The sequence below is a fragment of the Myxine glutinosa genome, chromosome 8 (assembly GCF_964187855.1).
Source record: "Myxine glutinosa chromosome 8, kmMyxGlut1.1, whole genome shotgun sequence".
NCBI lineage: Eukaryota > Metazoa > Chordata > Myxini > Myxiniformes > Myxinidae > Myxine > Myxine glutinosa.
This window is the reverse complement of record NC_136268.1, coordinates 4,318,731-4,338,084: the sequence shown is the minus strand read 5'-3', so window position 1 is coordinate 4,338,084 and position 19,354 is coordinate 4,318,731. Positions and strand designations below refer to the sequence as shown.

Here is a 19,354-nt window from a genome sequence, read left to right as displayed (position 1 = left end):
GGATATATATATATAAAAAAATATATATATATAATATATATATTATACACACACACACACACACACACACACACACACACACACACACACACACACACACACACACACACACACACAAGTTGTCTGTGTGTGTTCTCGTTATATTCAGAGATGGCTGAACGGATCTTCATCAAATTTTCAGAGGTTCATCAGTGAGTGCCTGGGAGTGTTTTAAGCAAAAAATAAAAACATAAAAAAAATTGAAAAAGAATATAAATAGTTCGTTTTTTTGGAGTGAAAAAAAAAATCCCTCGATAATGCCGAAGCCTTTTTAAATTAATGACAGTTGTTTACAAGTACACATTCGCATAAATTAATACAAAACAATCGCCAGACATTTGAATACAAATAAATCAAACAATTCCGGAAGTGTACGAAGTTGGTAGTGCGGCTTCTTCTTCTTCCTGATCGGCAACACACTTAACCTTCCCCCCTTCGCCTCCCCACCTCCTCCCCTCCCCCCTCCCCACTCCCTCCCTCCCTTCCCTCCCCCTTTCCCCCCCTCCCTGCCCCTTTCCCCCCTCCCTCCCCTTTCCTCCCCCTCCAACCCGTTTCCCCCTCCCTCCCCTCCCCTCCACTTCCCCCCTCCCTCCCCTCCCCTCCACTTCCCCCCTCACTCCCCCACCCCTACCCCCTCCCCTCCCCTTCTCCCCTCCCCCCTCCCTTTTCCTCCACCCTCCCCTTTCCTCCCCCATCCCCTCCCCTCCCCTCCCTTTCCCCTTCCTCCCCCCTCCCCTCCCCTTCCTCCCGACCCCCCTCCTCACCCCTTCCCCCCCTCCCCTTCCCCCTCCCATTCGTCCCCTTCCCCCCCTCTCCCCCCTTCCCCTCCCCTCCCCTCCCCGGCCCGGCAACGCCAGGTACTTCTGCTAGTCGTCAATAATGCCTCCATGGACACAAAGACGATGTCTTCTGTTTATTTGACCATCATCCGCACTCCTATACCAATCCACCTCGCTCCTCAAACCCCTGTGATGCAATACGATGTGTTCAACAACCTTTCCCCATACCTACACCCAGCATGGCCCCGGTCATTGCAAATGGAGACAACCAGGGCATGCACAGGATACTTAAAATATTCATGATTCGTTTGATATTCATGGCTCCGACCGTCGTTATTTGGGCTCTTTTTCTTTAATGGAAATGATGTGCTTTTCATCGTTGGTCTTCTACGCTACGTGGCTCTGCTTGCACCGTTTTTATTTTGTCATTTGATTTCACTTTGCATACCTGCAGTAGGTGCTTTCTACATTTGAGAATTGGAAGGTTGGCCCTCTGAGTGTGGATAGGACGGCACCTGCGCTCTTGTCTGTGTAGTGCAGGGTTAATGTTGTTGTGCTTCAAACATTCTTTTTCCTTGTTTTATTGCATCGCAAGCTTTCACCATTAACCTGGACCTTGCGTTCTCATTCTCTCCAAAGCGCATCCCGAGGAAGAAGATTCCTTTCCGCAGCAATGCTCCCTCTGGAACGTTCTTCGCTCGAGACAACACCGCCAACTTCCTGGCGTGGTGCCGTGAGGCGGGCGTTGATGACTCCTTCATGTTTGAATCTGAAGGCCTTGGTAATACTGCAATCCAAGTTTTTTTATTGTACTTTTGGAGTTGAGGTAGGGAGGGGGTGGAATGGAGGAAGAGGTTCATAGGGCATGATTATCGTTCATTTTTTATGTTTTTAATTCATTTACTACCTCGGAGACATGCTGAATGGAGAAGGTGGATCAGACTCGGCAACGGTTGCTAGAGTGAGATGTGCATGGAAGAAGTTTCGGGAACTGAGTGGCGTGCTGATGAGGAGGGGAGTGTCGTTGAAGCTGAAGGGAAAGGTGTGTGCTGCATGTGTGAGAAGTGTTATGATTTATGGGAGCGAGACATGGGTAATGAACGTAGAGCAGCAACGAAGGCTGGAAAGGGTGGAAATGCGAATGGTTCGACGGATGTGCGGAGTATCATTGAGAGAGAGGAAGACAAATGATGAATTGCGAAAGATGATGGGAATAGAGCCTGTGATTGATGCTGTGAAGAGGAACAGGTTGAGATGGTTTGGTCATGTTGAGGAAGGATGAAAGTGACTGGTTGAGAAGAGTGATGGAAATGAATGTAGAAGGAAGTAGAGGACGGGGAAGACCGAGAAAGACTTGGCTAAAGATGGTGGAAGAAGAAATGCGTGCAAGGGGGTTAACAAGGAGAGATGCAGAAAATAGGGCAAAATGGAGAAGATTGTCAAGGCTCACCCCTGCTCTAGCAGGGAAAATGGCCTTAAAATGCCTGTTGTTGTTGGTGTTTAATGTGATGTGACATTGTTTCTTCTTTACTTAATTCTTCTTCCTTTTTCATCTCTCCCCCTTACCACTGAGTGGTTGCTGGGTATTTTTTTTTGAAGAGACCTAATAAGTATGGGCCCACAGGTAGTGTAGCAATGGAACAGCTTCTAAAAATTGCAGGTTTTTATTTTCACCAAAATTACCAGAATTGCCAATTACTTTCACCACCTGGTTATGTTTTTCATCCCTGTCTGTCTGTCTGTCTGTCTGTCTGTGAGCAGGATATCTCACTCAAAAAAATATGGACGGATTCAGACAATTTGGTGGACAAGTTGGGTGTGTGACAAGGACAAATGGATTCGATTCGGTGAACATCCAGATCTGAGAATCTTTTAAACGATTCTTCACATTTGAGTAATTGGGCCAAACACGATACGTAGCATGTTGTCTCAAAAAGTTACGGACGCATTCGGCCGAAATTTGGTGGACAGGTTTGGTTTGTGACGAGGACAAATTGATTCGATATTGGTGAAGATCCGGACACCTCTAGTTATTTTGATTTTTCAAGCGATTCTTCGCCATTGAAAGATAGGGCCAAAAATGATATAGAGCACGATATTTCCAAAAGTTGTGGATGGATTATGACTAAACTTGGTGGATGACTTGGTTAGGTGACCAGAACAAGACAATTAGATTTTGGTTCAGGTCCGAATTCAGATCCGGCCTATCAGTGGATACAAAACGTAAACCGTTCAGCCTGGCGGAGGTGTGCGCTCTACCGAGTGTCCCTCTAGTTTTAATTGGCATTCTCTTGTCATCGTTGGTTGTTGACCAATTAAATAGGCGTTATTTATTTACTTTTGCACAAACATCACAATCCTTTCCAAAGACACCTTAGTTTTACTGTATTTTGTTGTATAATGCACACAGTTTCAATGTGATTGGGGTGGTGTATACTCAAAAGCTCTGTTGTAATGTCATTGATTTTGCAGTGTTGTGATGTTAACATCCTGTTAGATTTTTAAAATATCAGGAAAAAATATTCAAAAGAAATAGGCATACGGACTTGTCAGATGAGGTAAACACGATCAGGCAGGTACGTTTATCCTGGGAGAAAACGAGCCAAATTATATGAATAATGGAGCTGAGGCTCTAGGTCCACCACCTTTTGGGTCGTACAGGAATAGATCTGCGTGATATGAAAGCTAAATGCGAAACGGTTTTTGAAATATCGCGTACACAATACATGGACGTACATGGACGGATGATCGGTCGGTCGGTTGGAGCTCATTTTAATATCCCTCGTCTCCGATCTTGTTGGAGGGGCGGCGGGTGACAACAACTCTGAGAGCTGGCAGTGCCCAAGGCAGTATTTTGAAGTCTGCCTCTTAGACATGTGGGTCCAACAGAATGATTGAGCTGTTTAGGCTTGGTTCGATTCATGATCCGACTGTAAACTGTCGGATTGCTGCTTCACAGGCAGAGCGTTGCATTACAACAACAAGACAAAGAGTCTCATCAACAAGACAAAGAGCCCCATCAACAAGACAAAGAGCCTCATCAACAAGACTATGAGTCTCATCAACAAGACAAAGAGCATAATCAGCAAGACAAAGAGCCTCATCAACAAGACCAGGAGCCTCATCAACAAGACAAAGAGCCTCATCAACAAGACTAGGAGTCTCATCAACAAGATAAAGAGCCCCATCAACAAGATAAAGAGTCCATCAATAAGACTAGGAGCCTCACCAACAAGACTAGGAGCCTCACCAACAAGACTAGGAGCCTCACCAACAAGACTAGGAGCCTCATCAATAAGACTAGGAGCCTCATCAATAAGACTAGGAGCCTCATCAATAAGACTAGGAGCCTCATCAATAAGACTAGGAGCCTCATCAATAAGACTAGGAGCCTCATCAATAAGACTAGGAGCCTCATCAACAAGACTAGGAGCCTCATCAACAAGACTAGGAGCCTCATCAACAAGACAAAGAGCCTCATCAACAAGACAAAGAGCCTCATCAACAAGACAAAGAGCCTCATCAACAAGACAAAGAGCCTCATCAACAAGACAAAGAGCCTCATCAACAAGACAAAGAGCCTCATCAACAAGACAAAGAGCCTCATCAACAAGACAAAGAGCCTCATCAACAAGACAAAGAGCCTCATCAACAAGACTAGGACCCTCATCAACAAGAACAAAGAGCCCCATCAACAAGACAAAGAGCCTCATCAACAAGACAAAGAGCCTCATCAACAAGACAAAGAGCCTCATCAACAAGACAAAGAGCCTCATCAAGACAAAGCGCCTCATCAACAAGACAAAGCGCCCCATCAACAAGACAAAGAGCCTCATCAACAAGACAAATATGCTTTGAAATGCAAGCCTTTTGGATGGCCTATGTATTTATTTGCCCCAAATATTGGTATTTCATTCAAAAATCTTCTCGGGATCGCCTCCGCCTGTAGAATGTTTTTATTCATAATTATGACGTCATAGGTCACGTGGCACGGACGCCATCTTGGAAAAACGTTACACCTCTATATCTCCAAAACTGCTCAATGTAAACAAATTGAAACATGACTCATTGTCAAGTACTCTCCATTGGGAATAAGATATGTTAATGATGATGTCATCAACAAACAACAACAACATGCATTTTAAGGCCATTTTCCCTGCTAGAGCGGGGGTTCGCCTTGCGGTCCCCATGCCAATCTTCTCCATTTTGCCCTATTTTCTGCATCTCTCCTTGTTAACCCCCTTGCGCGCATTTCTTCTTCCACCATCTTTAGCCAAGTCTTTCTCAATCTTCCCCGTCCTCTACTTCCTTCTACATTCATTTCCATCACTCTTCTCAACCAGTCACTTTCATCCTTCCTCAACACATGACCAAACCATCTCAACCTGTTCCTCTTCACAGCATCAATCACAGGCTCTATTCCCATCATCTTTCGCAATGCATCATTTGTCTTCCTCTCTCTCAACGATACTCCACACATCCACCGAACCATTCGCATTTCCACCCTTTCCAGCCTTCGTTGCTGCTCTACGTTCATTACCCATGTCTCACTCCCATAAATCACAACACTTCTCACACATGCAGCACACACCTTTCCCTTCAGCTTCAACGACCCTCCCCTCCTCATCAGCACGCCACTCAGTTCCCGAAACTTCTTCCATGCACATCTCACTCTAGCAACCGTTAAGGTTGTACCTTAATTATGATGTCATAATTCGACAAGGACGCTTGATCCGATCAGTATGAATTTTTTTTCTCTGCAACTGTTGGTCTGATGGACACTAAATTTTCACCATAGGAACACCTCTTCCTGTAGAATGTGTTAATAGTTATGACGTCATCAGTCACGTGGTACAGGAGCCATCTTGGAGAAATCGAAAAACGTTGCAATTCTATATCACCAAAACCGTTCCATGGGAAAAAATTGAAACATGGCTCATTGTAAAGAACTCCGCATGGGGAATGTGTTGTTATCAATGACAACATTGGTGCCTTAATTATGACGTCATAATTTGACAGGGACAACGCTTGGTCTGATCAGTTTGACATTTCTTGAGCATGATCTACGCAACAATTATATTAGAGAATATAAATTTATGATGTCATCGTTCACGTGGTCTGGTAGCCATATTTGATCAAAGAAAAAAAAGCCTTCAAAAGCAGTGGAGTTGGCTCGCACCAAGTTGACTGCGCCGGGTAAGTATTCTAAGAATACCATCTAGTTTGTTAAGTTTGCTGCCATTGGTCCCCTACTCTTCCTGAAAGACCCTTTGGGTCTTCACTGTTCACCGAGTAATGCTAGCAGACAGGACACCCCAGCGTAACCATCATCCGAGGGATGGCGCATTTTGTGATGCAATTCCCATGAAGACCAAATATACACAGGTAAAATGAAAAGTCTCTTGTGGTTTCTCACTCTGCTGCCCATTCTGCCCTCACCCAAACCTTTCCCTATTGCACCTGATTTGTATTGAGGCTTTTTTAATCTGTCGGTTGCATTATTTATATCGGCCTTTTTTCTGTGCCCTATCTTCTCGCAGTTCTGCACAAGCAGCCCAGGCAGGTGTGCCTTTGCCTCATGGAGATTGGCAGGATAGCATCCAGGTATGGCATAATCAATGGAATGGGCATATTGTTTGTACCCCACTTTCTAGAATGGTCGATTCCAACTTGTTGTGGCGTTTCTTCTGAAGTCATAATGTTGAAATGTAATTTGTAACAAGTCCACTTGTTACAAATCTTACTTGCTTCAACACTTGCAAGGCTTCAACACCTCTTACTTGATTTATGATCATTATTTAAATATTTTATTATTAGCCTGGTGTTGGCTTAGCGACTAGGGTGCCGGCTTGGGATCCTAGGATCCTGGGTTCGAATCCCGGCCGATCGCTAAATTAACACCAGGGGGGTTGACTCAGCCTGCCACCCTTCCGAGGTCGGCAAATTGAGTACCAGCTTGCTGGGATGAATGATCCCGGTGTGTACCCCGGTTTAGAATAAGTACACCGTATCCCTGCGCATCGTAAGAGGCGACTAAGGGTTGGCATCAGGAAGGGCATCCGGCCATAAAAACATTGCCTCAAACAGGGAACCATGATTGTCATGGGGCCCGCAAGGCTAACCCCCGCTCCAGCGGGGAAAATGGCCTTAAAACGATCATTCATTTAATTCATTCATTTAAATTTTTTATTTTAAATGCGGAATTTTTTAACTTATTTAAATTTTAAATCCGCATTATTTAAATGCGGGCAAGGGGGTTAACAAGGGGAGATGCAGAAAATAGGGCAAAATGGAGAAGATTGTCATGGGGACCGCAAGGCTAACCCCCGCTCTTGCAGGGAAAATGGCCTTAAAATGCATGTTGTTGTTGTATTTAAATATCTAATTGGTGTCATGTATATTTAAACTAGAACGACACTTAGTAGAGAGCATACCTCCACCAGGCTGAACAGTTTACGGTTTCTATCCCTCTGATAGGCCGGATCTGCATCCGGACCTGAACCAAAATCGAATCCGCTTGTTCTTGTCATCTATCCAACTCATCCACCAGGTTTTGTCACAATCCATTCTCAACCTTTTGAAGTATCGTGCTATATGTCGTTTGTGGCTCCATTTCTCAATGGTGAAAAATCACTAGAGGTAGAAATTTAAAAATTCTCGTATCAGGATCCGGATCCTCGCCAAAATCAAATCAATTTGTCCTCGTCGCAAACCAAACCTGTCCACCAAGTGTTTCGTCCGAATCCATCCGCAACTTTTTGAGACCGTGCTAAAATTAATATATTGTTTTTGGCCCGATCACTAAATGGTGAAGAATCTGGAATTGATTGGCATTTAATTGCAATAACCGTGTTAAGCTTGTTCTTACAGAATGATAATCAAAATGTTGGCTTGTAAATTCCAGATCTTGAAAGACTTTCTGTATTACATGTTTCTTTCTTGGTATTCAAAAAGGTTTGCTAAAAGCATCTATGGATTAAATGCCTTTTATCTGCTGGCGTTTATATTGCTGGCAGACATCTGATGCTTATAATGCGCTTTGATAAACGGCTTCAACACCTGTCTTCTAACCTTTTCAGCCATTCCACTGATATCGACTGTAGAATGGGCAGAACTCTGACCTTTCACCTGTTAAAGGGTTACCCCTATTTGGGGTGAGGGGTAGGGTTGTTCCGATGTTTGGCTTGGGTTTATTTGTCATGGATTTCGATCTGAATCCAGTTTGGCAGCAGTGAATGTCAAGCTAAATCTTCAATTTCAATTTGGGAAGGACATTGAAGATCGGGTGACAGTCTGATTGAGTGTGAATGTTCCAGAGGGAATCTAGAGTTGACATGCTGCATCTTCCAAAAGACTACTGGTCCTGATGTTCGAAGAAGATAACATCTTCACTCAAACAATGGCAGCCAATTAAACGTTTTCTTCCTCATTCTTTAACCATTAGGGGGTGCATCAAAATACACATTTCCAGCACATTTTCTGTATGGGTGCTAAAAGTGTTCCATTTCATGTTGTTACAACACATGCAAAATATTTTTGCAATCCGTGGTGATCTAGAGGTGCAACGGCACATCAGCTTTTACGACTGAAGGGGGTTACCAGCAGTGTCGTGTAATCCGTGTATGCCAAGGTGGGTAGCCGACGAGCCACAGTTTACTTTCAATTAGTATGTTGACATTCCTATTCTATTAAATTGAGATTCTATTAACCATTCTTATAAAAAGTCCTCAAACTGAAAATAACTATCTTTAAAACTGTTTACAGTGCATCTTTATAACCTGCAAATGTTACCTTTAAAACTGTTTATGGGGTCCGCAATGCTAACCCCCGGGCTAGCAGGGAAAATGGCCTTAAAATGTCTGTTGTTGTTGTTGTTGTTATCTTTACAACATCCAAAAGTTACCTTTAAAACTGTATATAGTGCATCTTTATAACCTTCAAAAGTTACCTTTAAAACTGTATCCAGTGCATCTTTATAACCTGCAAATGTTACCTTTAAAACTGTTTATGGGGTCCGCAATGCTAACCCCTGAGCTAGCAGGGAAAATGGCCTTAAAATGTCTGTTGTTGTTGTCTTTACAACATCCAAAAGTTACCTTTAAAACTGTTTACAGTGCATCTTTATAACCTTCAAAAGTTACCTTTAAAGCTGTTTACAGTGCATCTTTAAAACCTTCAAAAGTTACCTTTAAAGCTGTATACAGTGCATCTTTATAACATGCAAATGGTATCTTTAAAACTGTATACAGTGCATCTTTATAACATGCAAATGTTACCTTCTTCATTTTTCTATAGGATAAACATGCTGGATCATTGTAAGAGAAACAAACTCGATTTTGACTATTAATGGTTAATTATGTGTTGGAAATACATGAGGAAATGTCTGCAAGTTGATAGCGTTGTCCATCACATTGGCCACAGACCTGGAAGTAGCGGAATGCTGTATAATGGGGGGGATTTATACTTAGTCATGTGAAAAAGTAAGTACACCCCATGTAAAGTTTTGACTTTTTCAACATATTTCAACATACAGCTATTTGATCTTCATTTCAACAATATTGATAGATAAAGGTGATATAATATAACAAATATCATGAAACATTTACATTTTGTAGTCCATTGTATAATTTAAATAAACATAAATGCAAATTTCGCATGTGGAAAAAGTAAGTACACCCCTACATTTATCACCACTTCAAATACCTAAAATTAGAATCAGGTGCACCAGCTCAGGTGCAAATGATTAGAACATCGTTGGAGAGGATCTTGGAGGAACCTGTCTTATTTAAACCTCAGACATTTAGTTTGGTTTGCTCTTTGTTGTTGAAGTCTGTGGCGTCACCATGCCTAGATCAAAAGAGCTCTCTGAGGCCTTCAGAAAGAAAGTTATAGATGCCTACGAGTCTGCGAAGGGATTTAAAAAGATCTCCAAACAATTTGAAATCAATCATTCGACTGTACGGAAGATCATCTGCAAATGGAGAAGATTCCAAACAACTGCCAACTTGTTCAGGCCAGGCCGCCCCAGCAAGTTCAGCCCGAGAGCAGACCGCAATATGCTGAAATAAGTCTCTAAGAACCCCAGAATGTCATCACAGGACCTTGAGGTAGCTCTTGCCACTGTTCATGTCAAAGTGTATGAGTCTACCATTAGAAAGAGGCTGCACAAATTTGATCTACATGGGAGGTGTGCCAGGAGGAAACCTTTGCTGTCCCGAAAGAACATCGGGGCAAGACTAAAGTTTGCCAATGAACACCGAGGCAAAGACCAGCACTTCTGGAACAATGTGCTCTGGATATATGTATCGAAGGTAGAGCTATTTGGCCACAGTACCAGAAGACATGTTTGGCGAAAACCAAAGACAGCATTTGACCACAAGAACCTGATACCAACTGTAAAGCATGGTGGTGGAAATATTATGGTTTGGGGCAGCTTTGCTGCATCAGGGCCTGGGCAGATCACCATCATATAATCCACTATGAATTCTTCATTGTACCAGAGGGTGCTTGAGGATAATGTGAGGCCGTTTGTCGGAAAGTTGAAGCTCAACCGATGGTGGACCTTTGCAACATGACAATGACCCTAAACATACCAGTAAATCCACCAATGAATGGCTGAAAAAGAAATGGAGGGTTCTGGAATGGCCAAGTCAAAGCCCGGATCTAAATCCCATCGAGATGTTGTGAGTGGATTTGAAACGAGCTGTGCATGCAAGAAACCCCTCAAACATCGCACAGCTGAAAGAATTCTGCATGGAGGAGTGCGCAAAAATTTCTCCCAGTCGATGTCACAGACTGGTAGACAGTTATAAGAAACACCTACTTGAGGTTGTTTCTGCCAAAGGGCGCAATACCACCTATTAGAGCCAAGGGTGTACTTACTTTTTCCACGTGCGAAATTTGCATTTATGTTTATTTAAATTATACAATGGACTACAAAATGTAAATGTTTCATGATATTTGTTATATTATATCACCTTTATCTATCAATATTGTTGAAATGAAGATCAAATAGCTGTATGTTGAAATATGTTGAAAAGGTCAAAACTTTACAGCGGGTGTACTTACTTTTTCACGTGACTGTATAAGGGAATAATGTGTGGAGCTTGCTAGCACGTGCCATTCAATCCCACCCTTTCATCAGGACCTTAAGCTCAGTGTTGGCTTAACGGTTAACGTGGCTGGCTTAAGATCTTAGGGTCCTGAATTTGAGCCCCTCCCCTGTCCTGCCGTTAAATAACACCAGGTGGGTTGACTCCACCTTCCGAGGTCGACAAGATGAGTACCGACTTACTGGAAACAAGGGGCACTGCATCAGTGGCACAGCTGCGCTCCCAACAATAATTCAACCAGCAGCTACAAGTTGCATACGAAATAATAATCCCGACCTTTATTTTATATGGCCGCCCAGTGACTTCCTGTTGCTCACCGTCATTTGGGGCCTTTAAATAAATAATGATTTGCATGACCAGACCCAACTTTTTATCGGACATGTTTCTGCAGAACCTTTAATTCTTCGTCTTGTTCTCCCTCTATTCAAGTTCCACCGTGATTTTCAAAATGTGTACACAGTGTTATGAATGCTCGAAATCTCCACCAAGGTGCATTCTGCTGGAAACGTTTGCAGATCAAGAGAGTTTGAGTGTTTATTTTCCAAGCAGATGCTTTATCACCACAAAGTCTCAAACAAATTTAAACCTGGAGGGTTCAGCCTTGCAAAAACTGACACTATTTGCATTTGAATCATGCATCCCTGCACAAACAGGGAAACAACAGTCAGGCTTCTTCTTCCCCAAAGATGCAGTTGCACCCCTGCACAACAAATGACTCTGAAACCTGCACCGAGTCATATTATCAATACAGTACAGTGGTACCGGAAATAGAAGAGCTGGTGTTATCAGCGAGATAACACCAGCTGTTTGGGCCTAAAAATCTTTCATGCAATAGTTGCGAAAACTTGTTACCCTCGCCAGAGGCAGGTATTGCATTTGAGTCTGTTTGTCTGTTTGTCCGCACAGAATAAATATGATTTTCTCTGCAACCGTTGGTCCGATTGACAGAAATTTTCACCATAGGTGCACCTCCACCTGCAGAATTTTTTATTATAATTATGACGTCATAGGTCACGTGGTAGGGCCGCCATCTTGAAAAAACCGAAAAACGTTGCACCTCTATCTCCGAAAGCGCCGGATAGAAAAAAAAATTGAGACTTGGCTCATTGTAAAGAACTCTCCATGGGGAATAACATATGTTAATGATGATGTCATAGGTGCCTCCATTATGATGTCATAATTCGACAGGTACAAAACTTCATCCGATCAGGATGAAATTTATTGATCGTCATCAAGGGATAAATTGGTGGAGAGGAAAGATAATGATGACGTCATTGGTCACGTGGTTCAGACCGCCGTTCACATATTTTAACGAACACAAAAGCCTTAAAAACACGTCCAGGCGATCTGCGATTGCTCGTTCTTGTTTCCTTTTCGGATAGTTTACTGTCCCCGTTGATTAAAATATATTGTAGGAACATAAGTTCATCTTTGTGCTCAGATTGGGCAACATTAGTAGGAGCATACCCTGTACATGACTGAGATATCCATATTTGTGCCTGAACCGAGCAGATATGTCAGCTGCTAGTTGATGAAGAAGAATCTAGTGTGTTTTGGCTTTTTAATCGATCGTGATGGAGATTCCATCATGTAGCTCATCCCGTCTTGAGTAGATATTTAACATATGTATACTTGTGTGGGCACTTAGTGTGCCATTTCCAGTCCCTCTTCTATCAGTCCAGATATGCTGATTGGTAGTTGTTACAGTTCCCTGGACATGAGCGAAGCCGCTCCAGTGAATAGGAATGCTATTCCAGTTATGAGGTATTCCAGTTAGCAATGCGAATATCTTGACGGCTTCATAGGTCTAGGGCATTTCCAAGTTTTAAATCTGGCTGAATCCATCCGTTTTCCTCTGAAATTAATGTTTCATTCGGGAGATAATGTTGCTTGGCTGGTTTTCTAGGCCCACACATATATACTGAAACGCAAAAGAAACTTACCACCTTTGAAACCTTTAAATATCAACAATAACACTGCGTGTAGTAAATGTGTGAACTTATTTGCGGACAATAGTGTCCTCACTGTCAGACAAAACGGTCACGGATGGTCACTTGAACCTTCAATGGTCACTTCATAGCACAGCTGTTGAACAGCCGTTTTGACTGTCAGTGATTAGCCAAGGGGTACGGGATGATTTTATTGAGCTGCACGTGATGTCTTGATATTGGCTTTAAAAAGGCCAGTGCAAAATGGGCATTTTGACCGAAAAATTTGACCATTTTGACCAACTTCAAAAAGACCGAAAACGCAAAAGAAACTTACCACCTTTGAAACCTTTAAATATCAACAATAACACTGCGTGTAGTAAATGTGTGAACTTATTTGTGGACAATAGTGTCCTCACTGTCAGACAAAACGGTCACGGATGGTCACTTGAACCTTCAATGGTCACTTCATAGCACAGCCGTTGAACAGCCATTTTGACTGTCAGTGATTAGCCAAGGGGTATGGGATGATTTTAATGAGCTGCACGTGATGTCTTGATATTGGCTTTAAAAAGGCCAGTGCAAAATGGGCATTTTGACCGAAAGATTTGACCATTTTGACCATTTTGACCAACTTCAAAAAGACCGAAAACGCAAAAGAAACTTACCACTTGTTTGAAATGTAATAAAATTGTAACAGTTCAAAATAAAACAAACCAACAATTGCTAATTGAAACATTGGCATTTTATTGATGACATGTCAAGTTTTTGACCAAGATACACCATCTCATCAGTTTGTTCTACAGTACAGAACAGCACAGGGTGCAATGTCAGTCCCCTTTCAATAGCGTGTGTGGCCACCATTGTTTTGGATACAGGCAGTGCATCATCGGCGTATACTGCCTACCAGTCTTTGGATGGATTGCTGCTGGATTCTGTCCCACTCAGTCCTCAATGTCTGAAGCAGCTCTGCCCGTGTCCTGGCCCTGCCAACTACGCGTCTCCCAAGCTCATCCCACAGGTGCTCTATGGGATTCAGGTCAGGGGAGAGCGCAGGCCACTGCATGGTGTTGATGTTCTCGCCTTGGAGAAATGCAGTGGTAAAGCGAGCAACATGGGGGCGAGCGTTGTCATGCTGAAAGGTTCTCAGTTCTGGGTGGTCTAGCAGGAATGGCAGCAGATGAGGTCGCAGGATGTTATCCACATACCGCTGGGCGTTAAGATGCCCATCCACAACCACCAGTGGCGTCCTGTACCGGCCTGATATGGCGGCCCACACCATCACACTTGGGCCACCCCACCTGTTGGCTTGACGCACGCAACAATCGGCATATCGCTCGCCAGTTCTTCTCCAGACACGCTCACGCCCATCAGGACTGTCCACACAGAACCTTGACTCATCGCTGAAAGCGACCTCGTTCCACTGCACCAAGGTCCACCGCTGATGCTGCTGGCACCATCTCTGTCGGTTGCGGCGATGGGCAGCCGTCATCACGGGGCCTCTGTATGGTCTTCTGGTAGTCAGGCCATAGTCATGCAGTCGTCTTCGTGCAGTATCATTGGAGATCCGTGGGTTTGCACGCCCTGGAGTTTCTGCCGCAGTGTGGGATGCTGGACGGAATCGATCCCGCAGGTGACTTCGGACCATCTGCCTGTCCTGCCTTGCAGTGGTGACTCTTGGCCTCCCTGATCGAGGTCTGTCATCTGCAGAGTTGTGGAGGGTGTCTCTGTCCACCAGGGCCAATATCGTCTGGTGTGAACAGCCAAGGCGACGTGCCACCTCACGGTAGCTCAGTCCGCCTTGCAGCATGCCCAGGGCACGCTGCCGTTGATCCCTTGACAATCGTGGCATGTTGATTGAAATGCCCATTTTGCACTGGCCTTTTTAAAGCCAATATCAAGACATCACGTGCAGCTCATTAAAATCATCCCGTACCCCTTGGCTAATCACTGACAGTCAAAACGGCTGTTCAACAGCTGTGCTATGAAGTGACCATTGAAGGTTCAAGTGACCATCCGTGACCGTTTTGTCTGACAGTGAGGACACTATTGTCCACAAATAAGTTCACACATTTACTACACGCAGTGTTATTGTTGATATTTAAAGGTTTCAAAGGTGGTAAGTTTCTTTTGCGTTTCAGTATATATAGTCGGCTGGGGCTGCCACCCTCCTCGAGGGTGGTGTGTCTATGCACCCTGCTCTACCATGAGTATTCTGGAGGGTATTCATCCAGAAAGACATGGCCTTGTTAGCCTCGTTCCTCATCAAAACAGTTTCCGGTCTACACTACGAGGAGGTGGAATTGATTTGTCTGTCCACAAGAAATCAGCCGGCGCTATAAGTGGTGGCTAATCCCAACATTGCTGGCAACAATCCCAATGTCTTCGACCGACTCCTCTCCGGCCTTGCTCCCCCAGCTCTCTCTGTGCTCTGTCCCCCAAATATTCCTACAGGTCACACAAGATCTGCCTGCAACCCTCTTATGGTTAAACTGCCAAAATATAGGCTCTCTGCTCACCTTCACTCTTTCATTCCCCTTTTCTCCCGCCACTGGAACAAACTTCCCCACTCCCTTCAATCCCACTCCTCCCTCCAGGTCTTTAAAACAGCTGTTCACCACCATCTCTTATCTTCCCCCATTCAAAACCTTGATCTTCTCTACCCCCGTTAATTCACACCATAAACACTTTTCTGAAATACCGACTTCTTTCCTGGAAGTCCTTGCTGTGTCCATGTGTTTTTTGTTTATTACTCCCCCCCCCCCCCTTCCACTCCACGTCCCCCCAAGCCCTCTCCCTCCCACAGATCTCCCGATGTCCCTGCTCTCAAGTGTTGTGCTTGTGTGCTTCCCCCCCTCTCCCCATCTTGTCTCCCGCTCCCTTTATTTCGTCGTATGTGTCCGCTGGTTTTTTTGTCATTAATGTTATCTCTTACACGAGATCTTGTATTCAAAAAAAACAAAAACATTTCCGGGTCATAGGCAAACCTTGCAGACACTGGAACGAGGCAATATTAGTGGTACAACATAGGCTAACCTGGAGATCCCTCATCACTTTGGCTACATTATGGCAGCGACTTTCCAGATGATGATGAGCATACCTGCATTGCAGGAAATGAATGCCTCTTGTATTAAGCAGCCACAACACTCCACCTTGAGAAATCGTTAAAACTTTGACCAAAGCTGGGTGCCTATTTGTTCCTTTGGCATTAAGATGGTGTAATTTCTATAATTCTCGTACCTTCGAAAGAAACCTAATTTTTTACAACATGGTGCCCTCATGACAGATATGGCATCGAACCCCCTGGCCTCGTGAAGCTGGAGAAGGAGATTGAACAGGAAGAGGCAAGCACGGTGTTGCTGCCCAATTCCGAGGACTCAGCAACATCCTCCGAGCCAACACCACCACCGTCACCCGTCGCACAGACACCAGCACCAGTGGTGGTTGCCGCGCCCTCTCCATCCAAACCTGCCAAGGACCGCAAGCAGTACCAGGACAAAGCATTGGATACCGCTGTAAGTTCTTTTGGACAGTGTATTATATTTGACAATACTTAACTCTTAGATGCAGGCGTCAAAAATCCTACATAAACGCAGCCATTGGGCCTTGGAGGCCCCACGAATGTATTCGTGTAATGTTTTTGTTTTTTTTTTATAGATTTTTAACTCAACTGGACTATGTCCAGCTGAGCTTTTGTCGACACCCAGTGTCCGTCGTTCGTCTGTCGTCTGTCTGTCTGTCGTCTGTAAACAATTCGACGTCTGCGCTCTAAAAGTCACAAATATTGATTAAATTTGATGAAACTTGTTATGCAGCATCTTTAAGACATAAACTAGTTTGGGATTGCATTTGGGCGTTGCACGCCCAAAAATGGGTGCGGCAGGGCGGCCATATTGAAAATCAATTTTTGTCATATTTTTAGCACATATAAACTATATAGTTTGTGGTTCTATTATGCATATTCTAACCATATTGATTGATATAGACCAGTTGAGTTCAGGTTCCCTGGAACCTCTCTAGTTTTTCTTTCATATCCTTTTTCAATCCAGGTCGATGCTCATGGATGTGTATTTGCTCAGAAAATGTGAATCATTGATCCTATTAGTTGGAAGAATCCCATACAAGTAATGAATGTTTTTGGGGGTTTTTTGAGGGAAAAATTTTTTGTTCTTGGTTTTTCAACTTTTTTTTTCTATAAAAAGTTGAGGCTCATGGAGGAGTATTTGCTCAAAAGATACGATTCACTGATCCTTTTATTTAGAATGTATATGTCCACAACTGTCAAAAATCCTACACCAATGCAGCCATTGGGCCTCGGAGGCCCCACAAATGTATTCGTGTAAAGTTTTTTTAATTTTCATATTTTTGTCACTGAATTGTTTGTAACCAAGTTATAGGAGCATATAATGAGGCTCCTATCAAGAAAATAATGATATAACATAGTAGTACAAAACATTTATGTGGGGCCTCGAAGGCCACAGGCCTGCATTCGTGTCGGATTTTCGGGTTATAAGTGAAGAATGAAGATTTTCCCACGGGCCTGAATGAATTTTTTTTTATGTCACTGAATTTTGTGTAACAACATGAAAGTCGGTGAAAATAAGGCTCATTCCCAAAAAAAAATTTGTACAGCATAGTTTTTGCAACATAACAAAACCTTGTGGGCCTCTGAGGCCCAATCACTGCATCCAAGGGTTAATAAGGTGTATGATTGTGGGGCCCTCACTCATGTTGCAGCTTCACGAGGTTGAAGTCCCATATACCATGTTTGTCCATTGTCTGCTCATATATTTGTAATTTAAGTGAAAGTACACTGATGTCAGCTGATTTCTTTGTCCTGCATGTGATCCATGTACAATGGCCGAAAGCTCTGCGCCATCATCATAATTATGTAAACAAACACTGGGTCATCATCATGCCTTTTTGATTAACTTTTATGGACCACTTGTGATGGTGAGATACACTTCGTCCTTGAACTTTGTCCATTCATTTAAATTCTCCATTAATTAATTCACCACTGCAGGCAAGGATGAAACAGATGTAACCCCCACATGACGATCAGATCTTGGCAATGTTCTACTTTTTCCGATGACACAGATTGGAGTATATCGTCATGTGTTTGGCACTCATTTTGCATGTAAACGACCTCAGGGAGGTGAATGAAAATGTCTCCTTCCGCATCATCTGGACGTAAAGGATTCCTTCTGTGCTTAAATGAAGTAGCTTTGGTATTGTTGTGGATTTATGCATTGATCCCTTGTTCCAAAGCCCTATTGCACACTCTAAGCTGTCAAGACTGGGTTCGAATCCCGACCAAGCTATAAGCTCTCATCCCGGTGTTTCACAGGCATGTGATTCATCAGTGTGTGCTGCCCCTCGGATAGACGTTAAACTGGGCGTGGCATCTACCATCATTAGTTGGTGTACGTTAAAGATCCCATGGTATTCTTCGTGAAGAGTATATGAGCTGTCACTGGCACCATGGCCAAATTGTTTCCCCAACCAGCAAGGGGCATCGCGTTAGTGGTACTGCCGCACCCTTATCAGACGATGATACCACACAGCCTTGTGTTGCACACGGAAGAGAGAGTCCCCCATTTGAGTTGGTTTGTACTCTCGATTTGTCTTGTGTTTCATGTGACAGTATGGTGATGTTTCCAAAGTTTCTTGTCATATGAGGGGCATTCAAAAAGTTTTATTCACAAGGCACTCACAATAGCCAAATATGTGTCGATGTTTATTTTACTTTTCTTTTTGAATGGTTTCTCAGGTATGTAAAATTTATCTGTGCAAGTACAGTATGTACAGTTCGACGCCGGACGTTAGTGGGGGATGCGTTCCTAGAAAATGCCGCGAATGTGGGGGCATTGTTTGAATGGGACGAAGAGGGAGAAACAAATCAGGACACGACATGACAAAGGGAACAGCAGGAGAAAGGGAAACACCAACAACAGGGCAGAGGGAGAAAGTAGACCGAGACAGACAAACGAGGGAAAAGGTAACCATAAGGGATATGGGAGAACGCAAAGGGTGGACAAGATGGATACATAAGCAAAATGTTTGGGAGGGGCGGGTGCTGGTTTAACAGGTGTAGAAAAGATCATGATTTTGATTTGGGGATGACTTGAGATGGTGGTGAACAGCTGTCTTGAAGACCTGGGAGGAAGAATGAAATTGGAGTATGGAAGGTGGTTCCACAAGTGGGGAAAAAAGGAATATTAATGAGTGGAGGTGACCAGTGGTTCTGGATTTCGGCAGTTTCACTGGAATTGGGTGGACGACATGCATCCTGCAGATACCTGAGTGTGACAAAGCATGGAGAGAGCAGAGGGGACAAGTCTTGAGAAGGCGCCACCTTGATAAAGCACCACCAGGTTTTAGAGGAGGGTGACAAGTTTGAAAGTTTATTCTTGAGATTGGACAGATGTTGTTTTCTGGCTTTCCAGAGAGTAGACGCACTTGTTGTGAGCTTTGTGGAATGATCTGAGGATGTCTT

At 43.6% G+C, this 19,354-nt stretch overlaps 1 protein-coding gene across 5 annotated transcripts in view; it reads left to right on the top strand.

The window, feature by feature from the left end:
• GAS2 (growth arrest specific 2) overlaps positions 1 to 19,354 on the top strand; it is a 129,179-nt gene that overhangs the window by 92,987 nt on the left and 16,838 nt on the right. For all 5 annotated transcript variants that reach the window (XM_068124005.2, XM_068124006.2, XM_068124009.2 and 2 more), the window contains 3 exons: positions 1,458 to 1,599; positions 6,359 to 6,422; positions 16,145 to 16,373. In XM_068124005.2, the coding sequence (XP_067980106.1) occupies positions 1,458 to 1,599; positions 6,359 to 6,422; positions 16,145 to 16,373 (435 nt within the window). The remainder of the gene's footprint in view (positions 1 to 1,457; positions 1,600 to 6,358; positions 6,423 to 16,144; positions 16,374 to 19,354) is intronic.